Raw genomic sequence first — 21,110 nt, forward strand, 5'->3', positions numbered from 1 at the left:
CTTGTAGAGTCGGAGCGACACCTGGTGGTCAATGAAAAGACTGCGCGTGAAGCTGAGCTCATACAACGGACGACGTACGTATCCACTAAAAACACGATGAAGGGAATTGACTTCAGCGGTTTTGCGTTAAAATAAAAACAATATAAAATCAGAAACTCGGGTTGTTGTAACTGCGTAATACACACATTCATAAATTAAAACGTTGACAAAGGACAAAGATGTGCGTCGTATCCGCTTCATTGTTGCAGATGTTGAAAATAACTGACATTGCTCTGAACCAATAAGAATCGCAGCTGTCGTCACCAGTGCAATGTCTGACCAATAGCAGACGAGGATCCGTTGCCATCACGTTAGATTGATCGTTAAAGGACTATATATATACATGGAGGAATACATGATTTAGGAATGTGCTGCAGACCTCAGAAGCCATTTTGAGATGATGTCCCTGTTGAGAAACCCTATGAAGATGCTGAAATCTACGAACATGGTTACATTTCTGTCTGTTCCTCCCTCCGTCTCCTCTATTTCACCATGGCAGCTGTCAACCGACGGGACATTAGCAAAGCGGGGCATCAAGCTGTGCTCACAGAGTTAAAACGTCATTGACATGAAAGAGGACAGTGTCCGTTTACTGTCTCTGTCGAGACATGTAACACCGTGAGTTTTTTCCAGTCTGAAATCTTCCAGCATCTCTCACAACCCAACGTCTCCTTGAGTGACTGAGTTAATTCACTCTTTGTACCGGAGAGAAGGGAGGCAGATCCGTTTTCCAATGGCTTCTGTGAGCCTTGTCTCCAGTCCCCCAGCCCCCGTTCTTGACAAAAACATGACAGACTCTGAGCTTGCAGGGGATGAAAGGTCGAGTAACGTTCTTATGCAATATTCTTAATACGCTCATCTGTGCGTTTTTGAGTGCTGTGGTGGGTCTACGTGCTTGTGTTACTGTTTTCCTCATTTAACGATGAATTGCAGGGGTCTAGGGTCCACGGTTTCTCCCCCCACCCCCCTCAAAAAAACATCTTTGCATGCCTCTTTGGTGCAAGTGAATACCGCCGTCCAAATAGCCTAGTGTCGACAAGACTCATCCACGATCATTTCCATGCAAGATAGCAGACCTCATCGTTTGTGTTGTTGTGGTTCTGTGGATGAATTCAGGGCTTCATTGTTGCCAACTGCAGGGGGACTATGTAAACGGCTGTGATGTAAACGGCACAGCCACGCCCATCCTCTGTACTGTACTCCCCCTACCGGCCACCTGGCGGTACTGCAGTGCTGCTGACAGGGTTCACGCAGGGTGGAGAGATTACTGTGTGCTTCTGCTGGACACGGGCCTGTGTGCTCTGGAAGGGTTCTGTTTGTGCTTTGCAGGATTGTCCAGGGTCAATAGTTTGCTAGCGTTAAAGCACATATTTCACCAGGTGATTTAAGTTCAAGCAAAGAAGAAGAAACAGCTGGTGCAGTGTTTGGTTGGAGCAAAAGCTGGTGGACTAATAGTTGTGCTCAGTAAAGAGAACTGTTGTTTTATTGCACCTACAAGTTGATGGGTATGCTGGGGATACGTATTCTACCAGTGATGCTAGTATGAAGTAGTTTCCTATATTTATCAGTCTTCACTTACATGGTTTTGGTTAAATGTGACAACAGGAAAGAGTACGTTTATGCCAATTTTCCCCAAAAGATATTTGAATTGGCAAATGTTTCATATTGAATCTTTAGGTCTCCGCTGCTTTAACTGGAGTAAATAATAATTGTAGGTATCAGGTGGCTTTATGAAGGGTGCCCGGTTGAAGCCTGATTTGCACTTGTGTCAGAGGAAGAGGGAGCTGGTGACCTTCATCTGGTGTTGAACATTCTTTCCCATTGCAAGGTGTTTTTGTTTCATGCTCCAACCTGCATTTTATATATATATATTTATATATAGTTTAAAGCAGCTAACATTACATTTTACAAAAATAATATTAACAGTGTGAATGATTGACGTATATCAGCTGGTACATGCATGGGTTTAACTGTGAACCAGGTGTTATAAACGCTTGTTTTTGACTGCCAAAGGGTCGTGTTATAAGTTAACCATCTAAATAAACCCAAACATGTCCTGTCTTGACACATGACGACAAACAGCGTGGATGTGAAGTACTCATCGTAGTACGTTGAAGTACTGCAGACAGAGACACGGGGGTCATGGGTGCTGCAGCATAGTCATCGAAAGAACGCCCCAAATTCTCATCACAATAACGGACGTTTGTGTCTTCAAACATTAACTTCATTGTATTCCAGTGTCCAGCATCGGATGCTCCTGGGAACATTTCCTTTCTGTTACATGTTTACATTTCTTGCAATTATGCCCTTGAAATGTTCCTACAGCAGCGCTCAGGCCTTTCAGCCAGACGGTGTTTGTTGGACATCCCATCAAAATATTTAATTTATAAAATGATATTGTACTATTTAAATAAGAATAACCTGCTTTTACTTTGCAGTAATTATGGACCTTTGTCATTAAGGTTTTATGTGGGCCTAAATCATACTCATAAATCAGAGAATTAAAATTGGCTTTCATGAAATAACCACACACTGGTTCACAGGAAATCAAAACTAAGCCTTTAATTATTGATAAGATGTTTTAGTGCAGGAAAGGCTTCGGGCAATTTGCAAACTGTCTGGTGTGATATTTAGTACTTTACTCCAAATGAAGGGAAAATACATCATGAAAGTTCTTATGAAATCATTACAGCAGGTGATTCTGGATTATTTGCTCATCAGATGTTTTGCTGATGAAGTGAACTACATTTGAATTATGCCTCAGGCTGATAAATACACTTGTACTCATTCTACTGACCGTTTTCCTCTTTATAGGGAGGACGGCGAACTGGAAGATGGAGAAATAGATGATGAAGGGATTGGAATTGAAGAAGAGAACAAAGAGGCTGCAGTGGTGAATGAAGACAAAGACAAAGAGAAGGAAAAGGACAAAGGTAAAGAGAAGGAAGAGAAGACTCACAGGCACTCCAGGAAAAGATACAAAAAGACCAGAGAGAAGAGGAGGTCCAAAAGGAGGAGGCGCGACAGACAGAAAGTAAGATACAATACCTCATGAAGGCATGAGTTTGAACTACTCTTGATAATTCACTTTAATATTGTGTTCTTATTGTCCCCTCTGCACTCTCCTCAGCACCACTCCCCCTCCAGCAGCTCCAGCTCGGACAGTTACGACTCTGACTTCGACCGACCGGAAAGACCCAAAAACCGGAAGAGCCAGGGATCCGATGGCCAGTCCTCTCAGGTGAGTTCACCGCCGCTGGCATGCTGAAGCGTCATTTTCACGAAGGCATTATTGTGTGACATTTTCCTCTCTCTTGACGTTTGACGTGCCAGCACGGACGGGATTCGAAGGGCGGCCATGGCAACTCCCAGAAGTCCCCGCCGCACAAGAGCAGTGATTTTGACAAATACAGCGACTACAGCGATGACAAGTATGACTACGAGGAAGAGGAGGAGGATTATGAAGATGACATGTCCGAGTATCCGCAGTCAAAGGATTGCGTCCCCCAGGGTCGTGGAAGGGGACGCCATGCCAAAGACCAGATGAAGAGAGGAGGCATGAGGGGGATGAAACAACAGCAGTGTATGAAATCAACCACTTTTCAAATCAGATCACTCGTGTAGTAATTCATCATCTAGATTGAACTATTATACTTTTCATTTTCAGTTGGGCAGAGAGGAAGGGGCAGAGGGAGCGGCCCAGGAAGAGGACGTGGGATGCTCTACAAGAACAACAAGAAGCTGAAGGGCAAACCGTGGGGGGGGCGAGGCCGAGGCCGAGGAGGAGACCAGGGCATGGAAGACATGATGCCAGTGAGTGGCCCTGAAACAGCCAGATGTGTTGGTGTTGTATATTATTTTAGTAGAATACAAGCCACAAATGCCCCCTAATATTTAAGGAAATAAAATGTAATATTAGTCATGAGGAATCAAGCTAAAGTACTGTATATATTGTTCATCTTTCTTTTATCTTTTTCCAGGGTTTCAGCTTTTGACCGTACTGTTCAGCTTTGTACCACACAGTTTTCTACTGTACATTAATGCATACGTTGAGAAGAAGACAAAACTAAATACACGTCTTGTTGTTTACTTTGTGTCGCAGGAGGGAAAAAATTCCTGCGGATTTCAGAAGAAACGGCCAATTATGAGCAAGGAGTTCATCAATCAGCACACAGTTGAGCACAACGGGAGATACATCTGCAAGTATTTCCTGGAGGGCAGATGCATCAAGGTATAGTAGCGCTAATGTGGTTTTACTTGCTTTAACAATGTACGCTGAAATATATATATAAAAAAACAAAACATAAAACACCTGAAAGATGAAATATTTTTTCTTCACACAGGGGGAACAGTGCAAGTTTGAACATGAGCTCGTCATACCGGATAAGAAAAAGGAACTTTGTAAGTTCTACCTCCAAGGATACTGCAGTAAAGGAGATAACTGCATTTACATGCACAATATCCTTCACTGTGCACACGTGTTTGAATTCCATTTGTGTAATCGCATCGCATAATTCAGTGAACGCTCATTGTACCTTTTTGAATTAGTCCTATTCCTTAACCGGTGAGTGCACATGAATACCCGTGCAAGTTCTTTCATACTGGAGCCAAATGTTATCAAGGGGACAACTGCAAATTCTCCCACGAGGCTTTGAACGATGTGACCAAAGAGTTGCTTGATAAGGTAAAACAAAAATAACGTTTTTTTTACGTTCTCTTTAAACCTTCTATGCCAAGTGATACTCGGCTGTAATGGCCAACGGTTGTCTTATTTCTGCTTTGTGACTCAATTATCAGATAATTAACACCGAGGAGGAGAACGCCCGTGAGGACGAGTTGGAGCTGGAGGATCTGAGAAAGCAGGGTATCGCCCCCCTTCCGAAGCCTCCTCCTGGGGTGGGGTTGCTGCCCACTCCTGGTCAGAGCAGTCCTACAGACGGCCAAGCGGGGAAGAAGATCCCCTCCCTTTTTGAAATCACGGTTCAACCTACTGTAGACTTGGCACAAAAAATTGGCCTGAGGTAACTAAAATCATCTGTAATCAAACTCAAATCAAATCCAAGAGCTTCTTCTCAACTTGATTGTGCACATTATTTTTTTCAGCGGATCCAACTTCTCCCAGAATCAGGGGGAAGGCTCCAATCAGTTTAGCGGAGGCTCCGAGGACACGCAGAGTGGAAATATGGTGCCTCCAGGCCCCTCTGCGCTTCCTGTTCCTCCCCCTGGGTCTCCTGTTCCCATGGGTCACTCTGCTGGACCACCCGGCCCACAGAGCCCCCCAGGGCAGCACCCACCACACAGGTTTCCAATGCAGCCACCACCAATGCCCCCGGGTCAACCCCCACCCTTCCATGGAAACCGACCCAATCTCATTCCTCCGAATAATATGCCGAGGCCGCCGTTCCCTCCTCCACCAGATCTACAGATGCTGCAGAGTCTCTTCCCTTTTCCATCGCTGGGTCAGAACCCAGTAGAGTTCTTCGGCAACTTCCTCCGAAACCAGGCCATGGGTCCACAAGGAGGTCAGTGTAATATTAATATCGTTATGCAAAAAGGTTAATTATCTTTTAAGCTTCGCTGAAATTGCAAAATTGTGCTTCTTTGTAGTAGACCCTGGTCTGGCCTTCATGCAGAACCTCCAGCAGCAGATGGGTGCAGAGTCACAGTTTCAGTCCTTACCACCGGCTGTACAGAAGGCCATTTTACTACACCTGACTCAGCAGCAACAACAAGAGTCACATCCACAGGGAAATGAGTCACAGAGAGCAGCAGAGGGCCAGGACGAGAACAATGCAAACAGAGGTAAGTGCCTCCGGGCAAGAAGCAGGTGTGCTGACTTAATTAAGATGGAACGAAACTCCAGAACCCCCTCAGAAATAGAGCACGGACTGGAAAATGCTCCAATCATGTCAGTAAACAAGGTGCTTATACACAGACAATTTACAAACATGAAATTATAATTTGATCTTTTTTGCAGATGAAACTACAAACTGGTACTCGAGCGACGAGGAGGATGGGAGTTGTGTTTCCTCCATCCTTAAATCCCTCAAGAAGCAGAGTGAGATGCAGCAGTCTCAGTCCAAGCCCCCCCCGACTGCCCCAGCGGCTCCAGCACTGGGGGACCCCCGGCTTGTGAAGGAGAGGGCCCCGCCCAGCGACCCCCGCGTGAAGGCAGACCCTCGACAGCGACCCCACGATATGAAGAAGGAGTCCGATGGCGTTGCAGACCCGCGGTTCTCCAGAGACCCCAGGAAGGTGAGACCAATGGAGCAGAGTTCCTATCGCCAGGCTGTTCCTAAGAAGCCTCCCACAGGAGATGAGGACGATGAGGGAGAGAGGGAGCTCAGGGACAAAGCTGCTCCTATCCCGCTAGAAGCTGGCCCCGATGTGGTGCTGCGAGACCCTCGTTGCCAGTTAAAGCAGTTTAGCCACATACGGGTGGACATCCTGCTCCAGCGCCCGGCCTTCGCACAGACAGTGGTGTGGGGCCTTGAGGACCTCATCCCGTCCCTCGTGCCCAAACAGGAACACTCCATCAACCTGCCCCTCCCGCCTCTAATCGCAGATGCTCAGATGAACCGAACAAGCCTGCCTGACCATCCCCCCGTCTCCAGCCCTCCAGCTATTGACCCCAGGCTGGTCGCTGCACGTTTGAAGGAGCGTATGAGTCGATTGCCCTCTGGATCTCTAGAGTCCCGATCCTCCACTGAAAGACCTGTAGATCCGCGTCAGCAGAAGACTCTGGACCCCAGACTCAAGCGCACAGGGAGTCTGGACTCCAAGCTGCTGTGTCAGAAAGTGCCCTTCTCTGTGGGAGGAGTCGTGGACCCCAGGCTACAGAAGGCCAGTGTTAGCTCCTCCCCTCATGTTGTCCATGTGAAGCCGGAGCCTGAGAGGCTGCCACCTTATGCCCCTCGTCTGGCATCCTCCGGTGGAGGGCTAGAGAGTCCCACTACGATCCTGGGGGGCATCAGTCTGTACGATCCACGTAATCAAAGCGAGCAGGGTCAGAAGGAGCCAGCAGAGCCTCCCAAAAAGACGTTGATTCTGAAACTCCCGGCTAAGAAGGACAAAACTCCGCCACTCTCACCAGCCCAACGGAGCGGCTCTTTAGAAGAGGCCAAAAGCACAGACGTGGCCTCGGATCAGCCTCCACCTTCAAGTTCTCCCACAGTGCCTCCTGCCTCACCGGTCAAACCCCCCGCAGTTCATAACCTCCCCATCCAGGCACTGGCCGGGCTGATCCGACCCCAGTACGCTGACCCGAGGCAGGCCAAACCAGGAGGACAGGGCTCCACGGGAGCACAAGAGGAGGCGGAAGAAAATAAGCAAGAGAAAAAGAAGGAGCAGGACAAGGAGGAGGCCATGGAGGAAGAACCAAAACAGGAAGATGGACAGGAGGAGGCAGACGACCGGACACTTAAAGACGTGTTCAAGACTTTTGATCCCACTGCTTCCCCTTTCTGTCAGTAAACAACCCAGAGACGTGTCTGTTCATCTTCATTTAGCTTTACATTAACTTATTTATTTCTGTATATAACTGATCCTGTATAGATTCACATACTGTCTGGAGTGCCACACGTCTGTCAGTATGGAGACACAGTGTATGCTTTTAACCTAACCACGATATTGTTGTGTTTTTGAAAGTGTGTATGTCATGGACTTTTTATCATTGTGTAATTTTCATGTAAGTTTTTAAAAGATCAGATAAAAAGAAACTATGGGAACTGGTATAGTTACCACGAAGAACACGCACCCTGTAGAATAGATCTGCAGTCACTATACATTCAGAGAGATGAGCCAAAATAATCCATCTAACACAAAGAATTCCCTTAAGTTTTGTATTTCCTTATTTAAAGGCACTTTTATATGATCAGATCTTTCGGTTTATGCTCACGTTTGTGATGGAGGGATTTGTTTTCCACAATAAGTCAACAGATGTTTTCTTGAATATTTACATTTGTATTTACTCAACACCCTGATATGAGTTTGTGATTTGTCAGATAATCATAACGTGAGACAGTTCGCTACTCAGCTGAGAGGAAATGTGTCCTTTTGAAACATTGCGGCCATTTAACTTGGGTTTTTGTACATCGTCGGACCTTTTTGATTTGAAGTGGCCTAAACGCTTTGTGGATGTAAAGTTACTGTGGTGGGCTTTTCTCACTCGCTAACTTAGCAGCAATGACGGCTAATTAAGTAACTTAATTATTTGTTACTTAATTGAAGTTGTCATTCCTCCAAACACTCACTGCTGACGAGCTTGTAAATAGCGACTAAACAGTTTTCATCAGAATAAGAAGGAAAGAAGTTTATGATACAAAGAAAGACAATATTGTCCTGGTCACATTGCATTGCGTTGAGATAATATGACTTTATTTTTGAATGTTGCATTTTGTTGGAGTTGACTGTAGACGAGCTCGTGAGGTTATGTGTCCAGAAGGTGAATATTGTGAGCTTAAGGTGGCGTAATGCTCGTCGGTTTGTATTATTTGACGCTCCTGTCTCTGTTAAGATGAGCCGTGTTGGACTAAAACTAAGCTATGTACTTAGAAAAACAAAAACAAAAAATCATTTTCATATTTCACATTGTATATACCTATTTTGTATCACATGTACAGCCTGTTTTTGAGTGTTTTAATGAACAATGTTTTTTTTGTCTGTTTGATTGTTATGGTTGTGATAATACTATATGACATTTTAACAACGCATATGCTTGTCACTTTTCAGTGATTTTACTATGAATAACTGAAATAAAGACATAAAACATACAATATTTTATTTCAGAGTCGCACATCAAGTTGCATTGTCTGATTTTAGTGCGCATACAATCAGTGACATGTCCCGCATTATATCAAATCTAAGCATTGATACAAAATATTGTAAACTTCGCTGCTGAAGTGTCCTTGAAATGCTCCGTCTAAGGATTAAGTGAGTTTCACATTATTTGTCAAATAGAAAACTAAATCTGTGATGCTTCTTATTTCTTGAGACACAAACACACTCGTGCTTTGAAGGGGTAGTGGTCACTTGAAGCCAACTGGCGGGGCGAGACTGGGTGCTGCCGGGTGGGTGGAGGTCTTCCTCAAACCCAGCTCATCAGTCTCTGGGTTTGAGGTCTGCAGGGCTCGATGGATCTCCAGTTTCCTCCTCCACTGGAAACACAAGGCTGTAGCCTCTGCACCGTCGGAGTTTGGCTCCGGCTGCTTCAAACCCTGGAACGAGAGAGTCATTGTGCCGCTTTGATGGCCCAGCAGACGGTTCACATAGGAGTTTGAGCTGTGTCTTCTATATCTACAGAACATGGAAAAGACCTCATATCGTTACAGATTTGATTTTGTTGTTAGATTTACTTTGATGCAGGCCGTCTCTGCGGCGCGGACCCCACGCAGGACCGTCTGCAGCAGATTTTGTGCGTTCTTCACCAGGATCTCGTCAGAGGATTTGCACCCAGGTGTTACAGCATTGACACTAAGTAGAGATGAGGAACTTTCTTCATTATTATTTTCTTATAATAGCTTAGTTCAGCGTGTGATTTATCTCTTTTATTCTTCTTACCTGGAGATGATGCTGAGCTGGTTAGTGATGGTGAGAATCTGCTCAACTATGAGGGAGAGTTCAACTGCGCACTGTTTATCCAGGCAGTGGTTGGCAATTACTCTGATGAACTGAGTGACCGACTGGCAGTTTGAGAGCACATCTTTGGCTGCAGTGACAAATGCCTCTTTATTCTGAAAAGATGGAATGATTGTGGATGAGGGTGCCTGCAAATATCAAGAACAAGGCAGTAAAGTGCCCTCTGCTGGTCGTTACCAGTATTGGGCCTTTCTTCTTCAGGTACTTGGTCATGTAACACAGTGTGTCAGCCATCTTCCTGGTCATCTGGACAATTTTGTTGTCTTTGGGATCCCAGCTGTCACTTTCTTGCTTTAGAGAAAGGGATGTGAAAGTCAGCGAAAGAGTCTCTTTGTATGCGCCAGATCCAACAGCGTCCTGTAGAGAAATATAGGGACATGGTTTATTGTGACATAAAGGAAACTGCATTCAAAATTTTGTTAATTATGAAATACCTACATTTTCAATATTTCCAGGTCCATATTTTGCCACGATTGCCACGTTAATATTTGGTTCTGCAGCATCTGTGCTTTCTGTGTTGCCTCTCTGCCATGATGTCATTGTCATGTCAGAGGGAAATTCCACTTCTTTGACTTTAGATGGGACTGTGGCCAACACTTCCTTGATCTCCTCAGGTGTTCTGCCCTGTAGACCAGCCCTGATGTGCTCTTTAGCCTCTTGGTGAATCCCATCCTGCTTCCGGATCTCCTCCACCACATAGTGAGCTTTGGCTGACCAGCACTGTATCTGCACGTCCAGACTGAGTGTGTCACAAATATAGTGAGTCTCTACCGCGAGCCTCGCCCTGCTGATTATATCTGAGATCTGAAAAGACAGGCGGTCGTTGATAGACCTCAGGTTGGAACGAGCTTGTGGGTTGCGGATGAAGTGTGAGCAGTCCTCGACTCTTTTGATCGCAGTTTTGACATTTTCAAACAGCGCTTGAGCTGCGTTGTCAAATTTTCGCTCCACGTCCTCCGCGTTGTGCTCCCTGAAGTGTTCAGCAGCGAAATGAGCAATGCTGACAATATTTTGAAGTGCCGCGTCGTAATCATTATTTGCCTTGCTTAAATGAGAAGAAAGCACTCTGATTTTAATCAAAAGATGTCTCTGGAAGAAGTCTGATTTTGCAAGTTGCATGACACTCGGCATGATGTCAAGCTCCTCCGCAGCTTTGAGATAGGCCTCAGTCAGGGTTTTCAGTTCATCCTGGTATCCTGTTAACTGTTTTGATTTGTAAGCACTTCTACAACTCAGGCTGGTCAACCTCGCTGCCTCTTGGATTCGAAGCGAGTTCTCCGACAACGCCGATAGCCGTTTCTGAGGGCTCAACTGGTTCATTGCACTTGACGTTCCCAAAATCTTATCAAGAGAATTCAGCAAAACCTGAATAGACAGGCCCCAGAGGATGCAGAGTCCCTCTAGTTGATCCGCCTGTCCCTCCAGCGAGGTGGAAAACTCAATCAGATACTTTGTGTTGTTTTGGGCTTTGTTCAGCTTGTTGTGTAAAGCGCTGAATGTTTCTTGACCGTCGCTTTGGGAGGGTAAATCAGACGATGTCAAGAGCTGGACTACTTCAGCGCATAAAGTCATCACTTCATTTAGTTGCCGCGTAACGGTGGCTGCCGTTGATGTCAGATTTCCTTGCAGCTCGGCGTAAACAGCAGTATACCAGGTTCCGGCTACTGGCAGTAAAACCTTTCGGGTGTTGTTGATAAGGTCAGTAAACTGTGTGCTGTGCTTGTAGACGCTCTCCGTGCTCATCGCGGAGCTCATCGCCGTTTCTTGAGCAGTCTGGACGAGCAGCGGAGTCATTGACACCAGCTCTGCCCTGAAACTTTCCAACGTCTGACAATCAACCGCATCAACAATGGCCAAGGCTTCCTTTGCAGCTTGGGCGTAACAGTTTGACAGCTCAAAAACACCAGTGCAGGCCCGGTTGAGTGCTGTCACGTCTTTCCCTTTAGTCACAGTCACAACTTCGTACAAGAGGGGTAAAAGGTCAAATTCGAGAGGTTTGTGGATCAGCTTGGGCTCAACTGCGACAGCTGGGATCTGTAAATCATCAAAGTCACATTTATGAGCCAGTTCTGCTTCTATGCTTTCCTCATGTGAGTGTTCCTCCTCATGTTCGGTTTGGGAATCCCTCTCCATAACCTCTAAAACAGGACAGCCTCTTATCATATGACCCAGGTTCAGTTCACAGGGGTCTTTGACCGGCACACATGGCCGTGAGATTTCAGGCTGACGTGCTGCTTCTCGCAGCGGGCTCAGGAGATGTGGATGCTGTTGGCCGTCCAGTCCATTTCTGAGCACTTTCAAATCCTGAACAGCCCCGGAAACATTATCTGAAAAAGTAGAATATGCCTCCACATTTAGACTGGAACCTAAAAGCATGTCTCTGACTGACTCACTCACTTTGGTTCGAGAGGACTGAACCTGTTTCAGCAGGACCAGCAGACCATTCCTGTGGATGGGGTTATCACTTCTGTCCAAGTGCCTCCTCACTGAGCGAACCACCAGCTTCATGTGACAAATAAGGTTTGCAGCATGTTCATTAAACAGTTTAAAGCTTTGCTCTCTGCACGCTGAGTCACATCCATGCTGATCATTGACTACCTCATCAATAGCAATACTGGTGAACTCCCTCACATCCATCACATCACTGAGAGCATCCTGAAGCTGACTAGTCTCCTCCTCCCATTTTTCACACGCCTCATGAATCTTTTGAACGGTTTGCATTGAGTTATCTGCCAGCTCCAGGGACAGAGGTGCGAGCCGAGCCCTGAGCCTCGTGAGGCACACTCGAGAGTTCTCCACGCTCTCCAAACTCTTTGCATCAACAGCGACGGCTGAGATGAAATTGGTCACTTTGATTATTCTATCAGTGGAAGATATGACATCCTCGACTTGTGACTGAATAAAGGACAGATCCATCTCTGTAGAAGAATGTGCAACCAGGATCTGTCCCGACACACTTAAAAGTTCCTCAACTGTCGACGATGCTGTGGGAAATGCGTCCAAGACTTGATGAAGAACAGTAGTCGTCATAGCTTTGTCAAGCAATTGTATTTGCTGCACCAGCAAAGTACAGGTAGTCTCAAGGCTCTGCTCCGAATCATCCTCTGTGGACTTTAAAATCCTTTTTGTGTCTGACCAGAACTGCAGGATGTGACGACAATGACCCACCACTCTCTGTTGAAGCTCTCTACGAGAAGTGTTTGCCACAACCATAGAGTGAAACACAAGATCTCTCACCACACTGTCAAAGCCACTGCCTCGGAGTGAGGAGGTGGGGGAACTGGTGAGCAGTTGCAACAGACTGTTCCTCCTCCCCGTGTAATACCCGCAAGGACCCAGTGATCCACTGTGGCATTCACTTTTCAGAGTCACAACAACGTCACTCACTGTGCTGTGCACCTTGTCCAGAATGTACCTCTTGGCTTGCTTCGCCTGCTCGCTAGTGGGGTGTTTGATGGTCGTGCACGTGGCCGTGTGCAGCATGGAGATGCACCTCCTCAGGGTCTCCAGGGAATCAAGGAGCTGTTTCGTTTGTCTGGGGTCCCGTAAGGCATTCGCTCTCTCAACTGTCAGACTGTTGAGGAAAAGCAAAGCCTCAGAAAACACCCGGAAAGATTTGAGCAGAGACTTGATGTCTGATGCGGAGCCGAGCTCAGAGAGGGACTCCAAAACTCGATCAGCAGCAGCTACCACTCTCCTGACAATAGCATCGTCGTCCACTAACAGAACCTGAGAGGAAAGACGGATAAGGGGAGTTGTTACTGCTTTGCCTTTTTAGCCATGCTACCAGCATAGAACTGTGGAGGGCAATATTGGCTCAGTCTACCATTTTGACTGAAATGTTGCCATTATCATGGTGAACATGTAAGCAGGCGGACATTTTAGCCTCACGTAGAGCCGCTTATTCATATTTCACACATGACTGTATTCCTGTGAGAATATTATTATTACCTATTCAGGCAATAATGTCACTGATCAAATTTAACGACTGAGGTAAAACCTAGAAATTAAAACTAGAGTTGTGTGCACAAATTAAGCACTGATTAACTGAAAAAGTAAAAAGAAATGTCAAAGAATCGTCAGTTTGGCCTATTGTTGCATTGAGTAGTATTCCCATTTAAGCAAACCTCTGGGAAAGTAGAAAGCAGATCTGCAGCTGTGGAATCAATTGGAACCTTTCTTTGCTTTTAATCAGTCAGTGTCCGCAGCCATTGTTTCCTCCCTCTGTCTGTATATTTTTAAATGTGTAGGTTCTTGTGTAATGGTAGGCCTTTAGTAACACACTTGCAGTCAGATTTTAAACCAGGACTCACTTTGGCCACTCCCAGGAAGACGTTTTGTGTTGCAGTGATGAGTTCCTCTCTGTGCTCAGTCAAACTGGGCTGAATGCTAAGTTTCTGGGCTGCCAGCAGCACATGCTGTCCAGACACAGTGACTGACTCCAACAGGGACGACATCTCCATGTGCAAAACCTCATCCTCTGTGTCACTTATTTGCCTGGAAGTAAAGAGCCATGGCGTTAATCTGATAATACATTACACTTATCTGTCTCTTCTTTACCTCAGGAAACTCCCCAATGTACGCACCTGGAGGCCACTGCTGCCATGTTCCCAGTAGCTTTAGCCACAGCCTGAGCTGCGCCCTCCAGCTGACTTAACTGCTCAGGTTCCTCTGCACTGTCACACAGCAGCACCAAGTGGCATAAATGACTTGCAATTGGGGCGACCACCTGCTCCACCACCGCAGTCCTGATCAACCCATGATCAAATAAAGACGACATGGTTATCAGAAGGATCCTCTCTAGTCAAAAGACAGTGTGGTGCGTTCGCTGAATTGATAATTAATGTGCTCCACAGAGGAGCTTGTGTTTGGTATCAGTGTTTCATAGCAACTGGGGGTCACCTGACCAAACACATACACTGCAACCGCTTTTTTTTTTTGCTGTCACCTGACCAGCTGAGTGTTTAACTGCCTTTCTTTCTTGACGTATATGGACAGGTTTTATTTTTTATTCTATTCATTTAGTATTTTTAGTGCTTTTACAGGCTATTGACCTGTTGCCTTTTGGTTAAGTGTTTGTTCAGTGTTTGTACAGTGTAATACAGAATTTAATGTTTATATTAAAAATAATAACCCAAAGTTGCCTGTGGTCAAAATGCAACCTCAGTCCCCAGCAGGAGGATTGTGTCTTGTCTCTTTGACAGTTGCACTTGTAGCATATTAGTAAAGATTGTTAACACTCAGAATAAGAGACCTGTGCAGTACCACACGTTAATATGAAAGTGACAAACTTGTGAAAAATCATGGTGGAGTTTTGTTCTACCTCGGGTCGGGGTATCTGAAAAACAAGAATGTGTGCCTGTGCTAATAATTGTGTCCTCCCTACCTTTTGAAATCATATTTCCTCCCCTGACTAGTTGTCATTGAACAGTTAATCCTATCTTTGTGACATCGTAATTGTAAGTGTGTGTCATTGTATTTTAATAAAGCTTAATTAATTGCAAAGTAATTTTTTGAGTGTTAAAAAGAGGCCTACTTTTGCCGAATCCACCACCAGTTAAATGTCAGAAAAAAGTGAAAAATTACGTCAAAATTACAAATGTTTCAAATTTTCCATGACGCCATCTTAAAGTGCTAATTTTATCCAAACAAAAGTCACTGACATACATACACTGACGTTAATTTACATTGGTGTAACTCTGAAAGGCAGCAAATCCTCATATTTATGAAGCTGGAACTATTTTTGCTTGATAATTTACAAACGAACAATCACAAATTGAATGACTTTCTGTTGATCAGCTAATCGTTTGAGCTCTAGGATATAAATACATAATGAGATGGAAATTAGACCCCTATAATTAGAATGCTGCTTTTGACCAAAAAAACCTTTTTGTTTAACCAAATATAAAAACAGTTTAAAGAGTTTTGAAAAAACGTTGAATATGTAGTTTATATGTAGTGTGTACATTCATATCAAAGCAGCCAGCAGAGAGCACCACACACCTTAAAAAAAGAAGTGAACTATAACCAACAACCACACTGGACAAAAACAGCATACAGAGTCAGGAAATTTCACTCAACATTTTTTCAACAGATAAATATACAACTCCAACATGACTTTAAACATCAAACATACACACTACATCACACTATAATGAAAATGATATTCAGTGACAGTAGTATACTCAGAACCAAACCCCCAAATAACGGTGTGATTGACTGTGTCCACAAACATCACAGTTCAAAAAATTGTCAAGTGTCGGTTTCTCTGCATACAGATATAGCATCGGTTTAACAAAATCAGAGGGAGGACGTGAATGTGTACAGTATATGCTGTCATGCCAGTGGAATTAAATGATAAAATAAACGCTATCGGATCAATAAACGGTTCATACAGCCCAAAACAGAGAGCCAAGCAATCACAGTGAGCCATAAAGTGTGTTACCACCACTGTGTGAAACTTTTTCGGGCATTGCACGTTTTAATCTGACTCTGGACTACTGCAAAATATCTGTTTTGATATAATGAATTATAATCCCATTGTCACTGATAAATTCTGCAAAACGTTAAGCTCTACAAATGTATAAAATAGTTAATATTCTTATTTCTTTAGGCACCTTTAATATAAAATGTAATTCACTGTGTTCTGTAAACCCAACTTTTAAAAGACTCTCAAGGACATGTGGGGTAAAATGTGAGTACTGAGAAGCTGTGAACTTTAATAGTGGCAGATATTCGGGGAGCTGACATTCCTTCATGTTGACTTAAAATGAGCTTTTCCCATGAGCCCCAAAGAGCTCGTTTATGTGAAGTGATTGAGTGCAGCACATTCCCACCTATTTTTAGGGCATTACTCATGCCATGGGCCCCTGTAAATGACTGAAGGTGGACTCCCATCGCAGACTTTCATCTGGCCGTGGAGAGTAATGTATCTCATATTTCACACTAAAGCCCAATGACTAATAACATAATAGTAAAATTAAATATGGTCTGCTTAGGAGATGTCTGGAAATGTTTTGGAAATTAAACATGATCATGACTTATGTCATGACGTATATGAATCATATCTTACAATATTTCAGTCTCCACTTGAACCGGAAAACCTTTGGGGGGGTTCATCTAAAAAGCCAGCTGCATACCTGAGCAACAGATCCTTGCAAAAACAGCGTCAGATAATTCACTCTACTCCCACACATTGCACTTTCAAAGCATTTGTTCATTCAAATTTGGACAAAATCACTTTGTTACATCCACTTTTAACACCTACAAACAACTGATTAAAAGCCAGACCATAACAAATGGAATGCTTGTGAAAAGTCCCAAAGCTTGAAATGTGAATGTATAATTCACAACCTCTTGATAATAAAGGAAACATGGCAAATAAAGTGTTAATAGAGAACTCTACTGTGAGGTTGATTACCACATCCTGAGCTAGATCCTAATGGCCTCAGAGAGCGCTTTTGCTGGGCCCTCAGCGCCTCTGCGACAACCCTGACAACACTAGCGGATGACATGAGGACACAGCGTTTAATCGTCGCGTGTGTGTGTGTGTGTGTGTGTGGGTCTGAAATACAGAATTAGCTCCGGCTTGTTATCTGTGGGAGAGAGCGGGAGTCAGATGTTTAAACCAGATATTCATAAGGCGGAAATAATACAGAAAAGATACAATCTTTCACTCCCAGGAAGAACTGAATATACAAACGACTCCAATCATATACTATACAGGACATATCTTTGGCATAAACAGTGAAGCTATGGAGCCAAGGCATTCATTCTTATCAAACATCAGTGCTTTTAGAAAAACATACTGGAGATACAGTATGTTTATAATGGCCGTCAAAACCCCATCTCTTCTTGAAGCCCAGTTTTATACAATATGGCTTAAAGTGTATGTATAAAAATAAATTTGCTATGTAACACAGCCCTGAGGGTTTTATTGTCCACCAGTATTCATGCTGTCGCCACATCCCCGTAAGGATGTGGGTCTCCATCAGCAGCTCCGCTCTCGCTGGCTGAGAGTTGCCTCTTTTGAGATTGGCTGAATTCCACAGCAAGTGTCCTCTGGCAAGCAACACGGTCACTTCAGAAGCCTGTTTCCTGTACCACCATCCACAAAAAAAAGATCAAGTCTCCAAAAAATATGGAGAATATTCTTCTCTTCCACATATGGAAGACTGAAGGGCCTGGTGCCACTGGGGGCGGCTGGGCTGCGAGACCACGTGCTATTGGATCTTTCTCGACCCAATCCCTAATCTCATTGGCTCCTGTGGGACCCCCACTACAAGTCTCAGTGGTTCTTTTCCATCCAGTCCCAGCTTTCATCACTGTCCTTCCTGTTCTTTTCAGCCTCAATGATCTCTCTGTAGCGCCGACGGAAGAATCCCATCTGTTAAAGGAACGAGAGGAACAAAAATGGATTTTCTTTGCTTGACTTCTGGATTTGATTTCACATAGCAGCGTTATTCAGCAGCTGACTCTCAGGACTGTCACTGAAGGCATTGCCAATGAGAGAGTTTATTAAAAACAGTCTCTTCTTCAAGCTGCATTAATACAATAATAACATGTGGTTTGAGCTATTATTATTGAGTTAAAATTGACTTCATCATGACGGATTATAACATATCTTAGAGTTAAAAACATCTAGAAGTGGAAATGTATCCTGCAGTGAAACAAATAGAAAACAATGGATGTTTGGTAGATAGGAAATCAATTTAAACCACCATGGAATGGTATGCTTTGAAAAAGTGCTGCCAGTGCCGCTAACTACTCACAATTTGAAGTTAATAGGCTAAACCACACGAAACCACAGGCATGGATGGAAGCAAATCAAACCTTTCCCTTTGGAAATGTGTTATTTCTTTAGAAAACTAATATTGCACCCAGATTCACATTTTACTTCCCCGTGTAACGTAAATGAGATATGAAAGCATGGAGAGAGCAGTAGATTCTTAGTGTGTGTCTAAACAAGGCAGCCACACTGGGATGATGCCTCTTTCACTACGACTCCATTCATTTATCTGCGTTTCACTACTTAAGTTTATTGATACAGACCTGTACTCTCCTCAGGCATTTCCTGAAATGAGCAATACAGGACATGTGCTGCTCTTGTAAGTTGGGTTTATTTTGGCAAAGTCTGAGGACCTGGGGATCAAGAAGGGGGGGGGGGGGACCTACATTCCAAGGTTTCGCTGTGGTATTCCCGCCGGAAAAGGAAGCAGCGAAAAAGAAAAGACGTTTTGTGCTAACAGGGCCTCTAGACATCAGTGTAATTGCCATTTCCCTTTTAGAGTCTTCTTTCATGTGAGTGGTATGGTGTGAATTATTGTCCAGTCTGTGATTTGTCATTTCCATGGATGTTACAGGCCCAAAGCAAGCTCTCACCCCCACCTCTCCCCTCCAGCTGTGTCTGTACAACTGGATACTGTGCGGACACAACGCCTCCGGTTGTGACCAGTTTGTGGCAACTATCTCTTATGTACTTCAAATATTGTTCGAGAAACAAGCAGTTTTGTGTCTTTTGTGTTTGTTGACGAATGAAACATCACAGTCTGAGTTTATGCGTTGTTTACCTTCCAGAGTAGCACAGCTAACAGCAAAAAGATGAGGATTCCCACCAGCAGACTGATGGCAATGATCCAGCCGACTACGTAACCCTTCGGCTCCTGACTGTGGAGCGCCTCGAAGACCAGCTGAAACACAACACTTTCGTCAGTCAGTGAGTCACACTCAAATACAACACACACACACACACACACACACACACACACACACACACACACACACACACACACAGGCGGAGGGACACACAAGAGTAATCATAAAGTCATGTGCTGCTAATGATGCAATGCAGTGCAACAATAACAACCAAGACACATCGTTCTTGAGTCGCTTTAGCTGTGTCACTCTTGATTTGAAGAGTCGCTGCGTGTAGTGAGTTTATTTTACGTTTCGTTCAGTAGAAAAGAAACACAAAAACAGTCAAAGTCAATGTAGATTCAGAATCAGTGTTTACTGGACAAATATGCTAAAAAAATCATAACCGCTCAACATAAGCATGTTATCATTGTCATTGTTAGTTAACAAGCTAACATTAGCTTTAGTACAGCCTAATAAGGGCGCTAGCACATCTGTCTAACAAGATGTTGCCCTTTATGTTTTAGAGCTAGTCAGTAAGCTTGACCATCACTGTTTCATAATACACTGCTCTGTGTGTGCAATCTCAACACATCTTCATCTTATGAGGTCAGTGCTATCCAAAAAAATACATCATCCACCCCCCTTTTTCAATTTGTAGCGTCACGCCTTTAAACGGTTCTGAGAGAAATCTCGGGAGGCTTGGCAACTGTTAAAAAAAATAGCCTGGTTCCACAATAAATAAGAGCTATTTAGGCTGTTTCCCATGACATGAATGAACACTGACCTGCTGTGTAATCTGTCACTGACAGCAAACTCAGCTCACTTAACCCAATGCACACTGTAACGCTTAACTAAAAGTGGAGGGAAGTCGTTTCCGCTGACAAAAACATAATAATCTAAAATCATTTTCTCTCTCCAGTATTTTGATTCTTTGATTATCATGACTTGTATTTATTTTGACAGTAAAATAATCATTTTGACTTTGTCCTTGGAAAAGTTGATGTGAATTTATTCATATCCAACACAAGTACTTGGATCGCTTGCAATAATTTGCAGTGAATTAACAGCGGTTTGACTCGAGTGAAATATTGCATTGCTCTGCACCACAGCTAAGCCTGCTTTACTGTCAGCATTCAGGCCTAAAATGGAAAACATCACATTCACAGGGATCATAAAATAGATGTAGATGTAGATATTTACGAATGGTCTCAAACAAAGGCAAATAATGTGCAATCTCCCAAATGTCAGATAATCTTGCCTAATTTGTTCCGGCATAGTATGCTGGGACAATTTCAGAAATGTCTGAGGAATTCACTGCTTCAGTGTACAGCGCCGTAACATCCTTTGAACTTAAATGTGGCATGAGACGCCAACTGTGAGGCAAGACAAAACCAAGCGGACAAGTGGAGATTAATCTCTGTTGAATAGTTTCTCAAATTAACACCTCCCCCTTACTCGTAGCTCTGGAATCTGTGTAATGCATGCCGAGGCGCTTGTGTGTGCAGGACAGATGAAAGCTCGACTGGTCGTTGCACTCTGACTTTTCCCAGTTTAACTTGTGCAATCAGATAATTCCAGGAATGTCAAATTGAATGTGAAGTTACCAAGTTTGTATCTTGCGTACTCACAACAGAATCCTATAGATTTATGTCAGTTTGTTTACATGTCAAGGGAGATTAAAAAGTGAGCTTGTCGTGCTGCTGACAACCAGTCGGCTTGCTGTGAGCGATACAACCAGGGACCACAAATCATACTTTCCAGTGTGTACTCTAGCCAGCAGGGATCCTGAGGGAAAAGGT

At 44.1% G+C, this 21,110-nt stretch overlaps 2 protein-coding genes across 2 annotated transcripts in view; one reads left to right on the top strand and one right to left on the bottom strand.

Annotated features, from left to right (window-relative positions):
- Nucleotides 1-384: 384 nt before the first annotated feature.
- Nucleotides 385-8,780, top strand: zc3h6 (zinc finger CCCH-type containing 6). The gene is made up of 12 exons (XM_079169469.1): nucleotides 385-858; nucleotides 2,854-3,073; nucleotides 3,170-3,280; nucleotides 3,373-3,622; nucleotides 3,707-3,852; nucleotides 4,142-4,270; nucleotides 4,383-4,497; nucleotides 4,614-4,723; nucleotides 4,837-5,060; nucleotides 5,143-5,561; nucleotides 5,647-5,841; nucleotides 6,017-8,780. Exons 1-12 carry the CDS (start codon nucleotides 773-775, stop codon nucleotides 7,510-7,512), a joined length of 3,501 nt encoding a protein of 1,166 aa, XP_079025595.1. The 5' UTR covers nucleotides 385-772; the 3' UTR covers nucleotides 7,513-8,780.
- A 6,881-nt stretch (nucleotides 8,781-15,661) lies between these two features.
- itga9 (integrin, alpha 9) overlaps nucleotides 15,662-21,110 on the bottom strand; it is a gene marked incomplete at its 5' end in the record, with an annotated part of 44,716 nt that continues 39,267 nt past the window's right edge. Inside the window, 2 exons of the mRNA XM_079168275.1 lie at nucleotides 15,662-18,061; nucleotides 19,245-19,364. Coding sequence (XP_079024401.1) covers nucleotides 17,963-18,061; nucleotides 19,245-19,364 — 219 coding nt within the window. The 3' untranslated portion in view covers nucleotides 15,662-17,962. The remainder of the gene's footprint in view (nucleotides 18,062-19,244; nucleotides 19,365-21,110) is intronic.

The sequence above is a fragment of the Pholis gunnellus genome, assembly GCF_910591455.1.
Source record: "Pholis gunnellus genome assembly, chromosome: 11".
Lineage (NCBI taxonomy): Eukaryota > Metazoa > Chordata > Actinopteri > Perciformes > Pholidae > Pholis > Pholis gunnellus.

Bases quoted from the DNA above. Each gene is read 5' to 3' on its own strand.
- zc3h6 (XM_079169469.1), top strand. From the start codon at position 773: ATGGCTTCTGTGAGCCTTGTCTCCAGTCCCCCAGCCCCCGTTCTTGAC. The intron at 859-2,853 runs GTCGAGTAACGT...TCCTCTTTATAG, and splicing joins GAGCTTGCAGGGGATGAAAG to GGAGGACGGCGAACTGGAAG. The intron at 4,724-4,836 runs GTAAAACAAAAA...CTCAATTATCAG, and splicing joins CCAAAGAGTTGCTTGATAAG to ATAATTAACACCGAGGAGGA.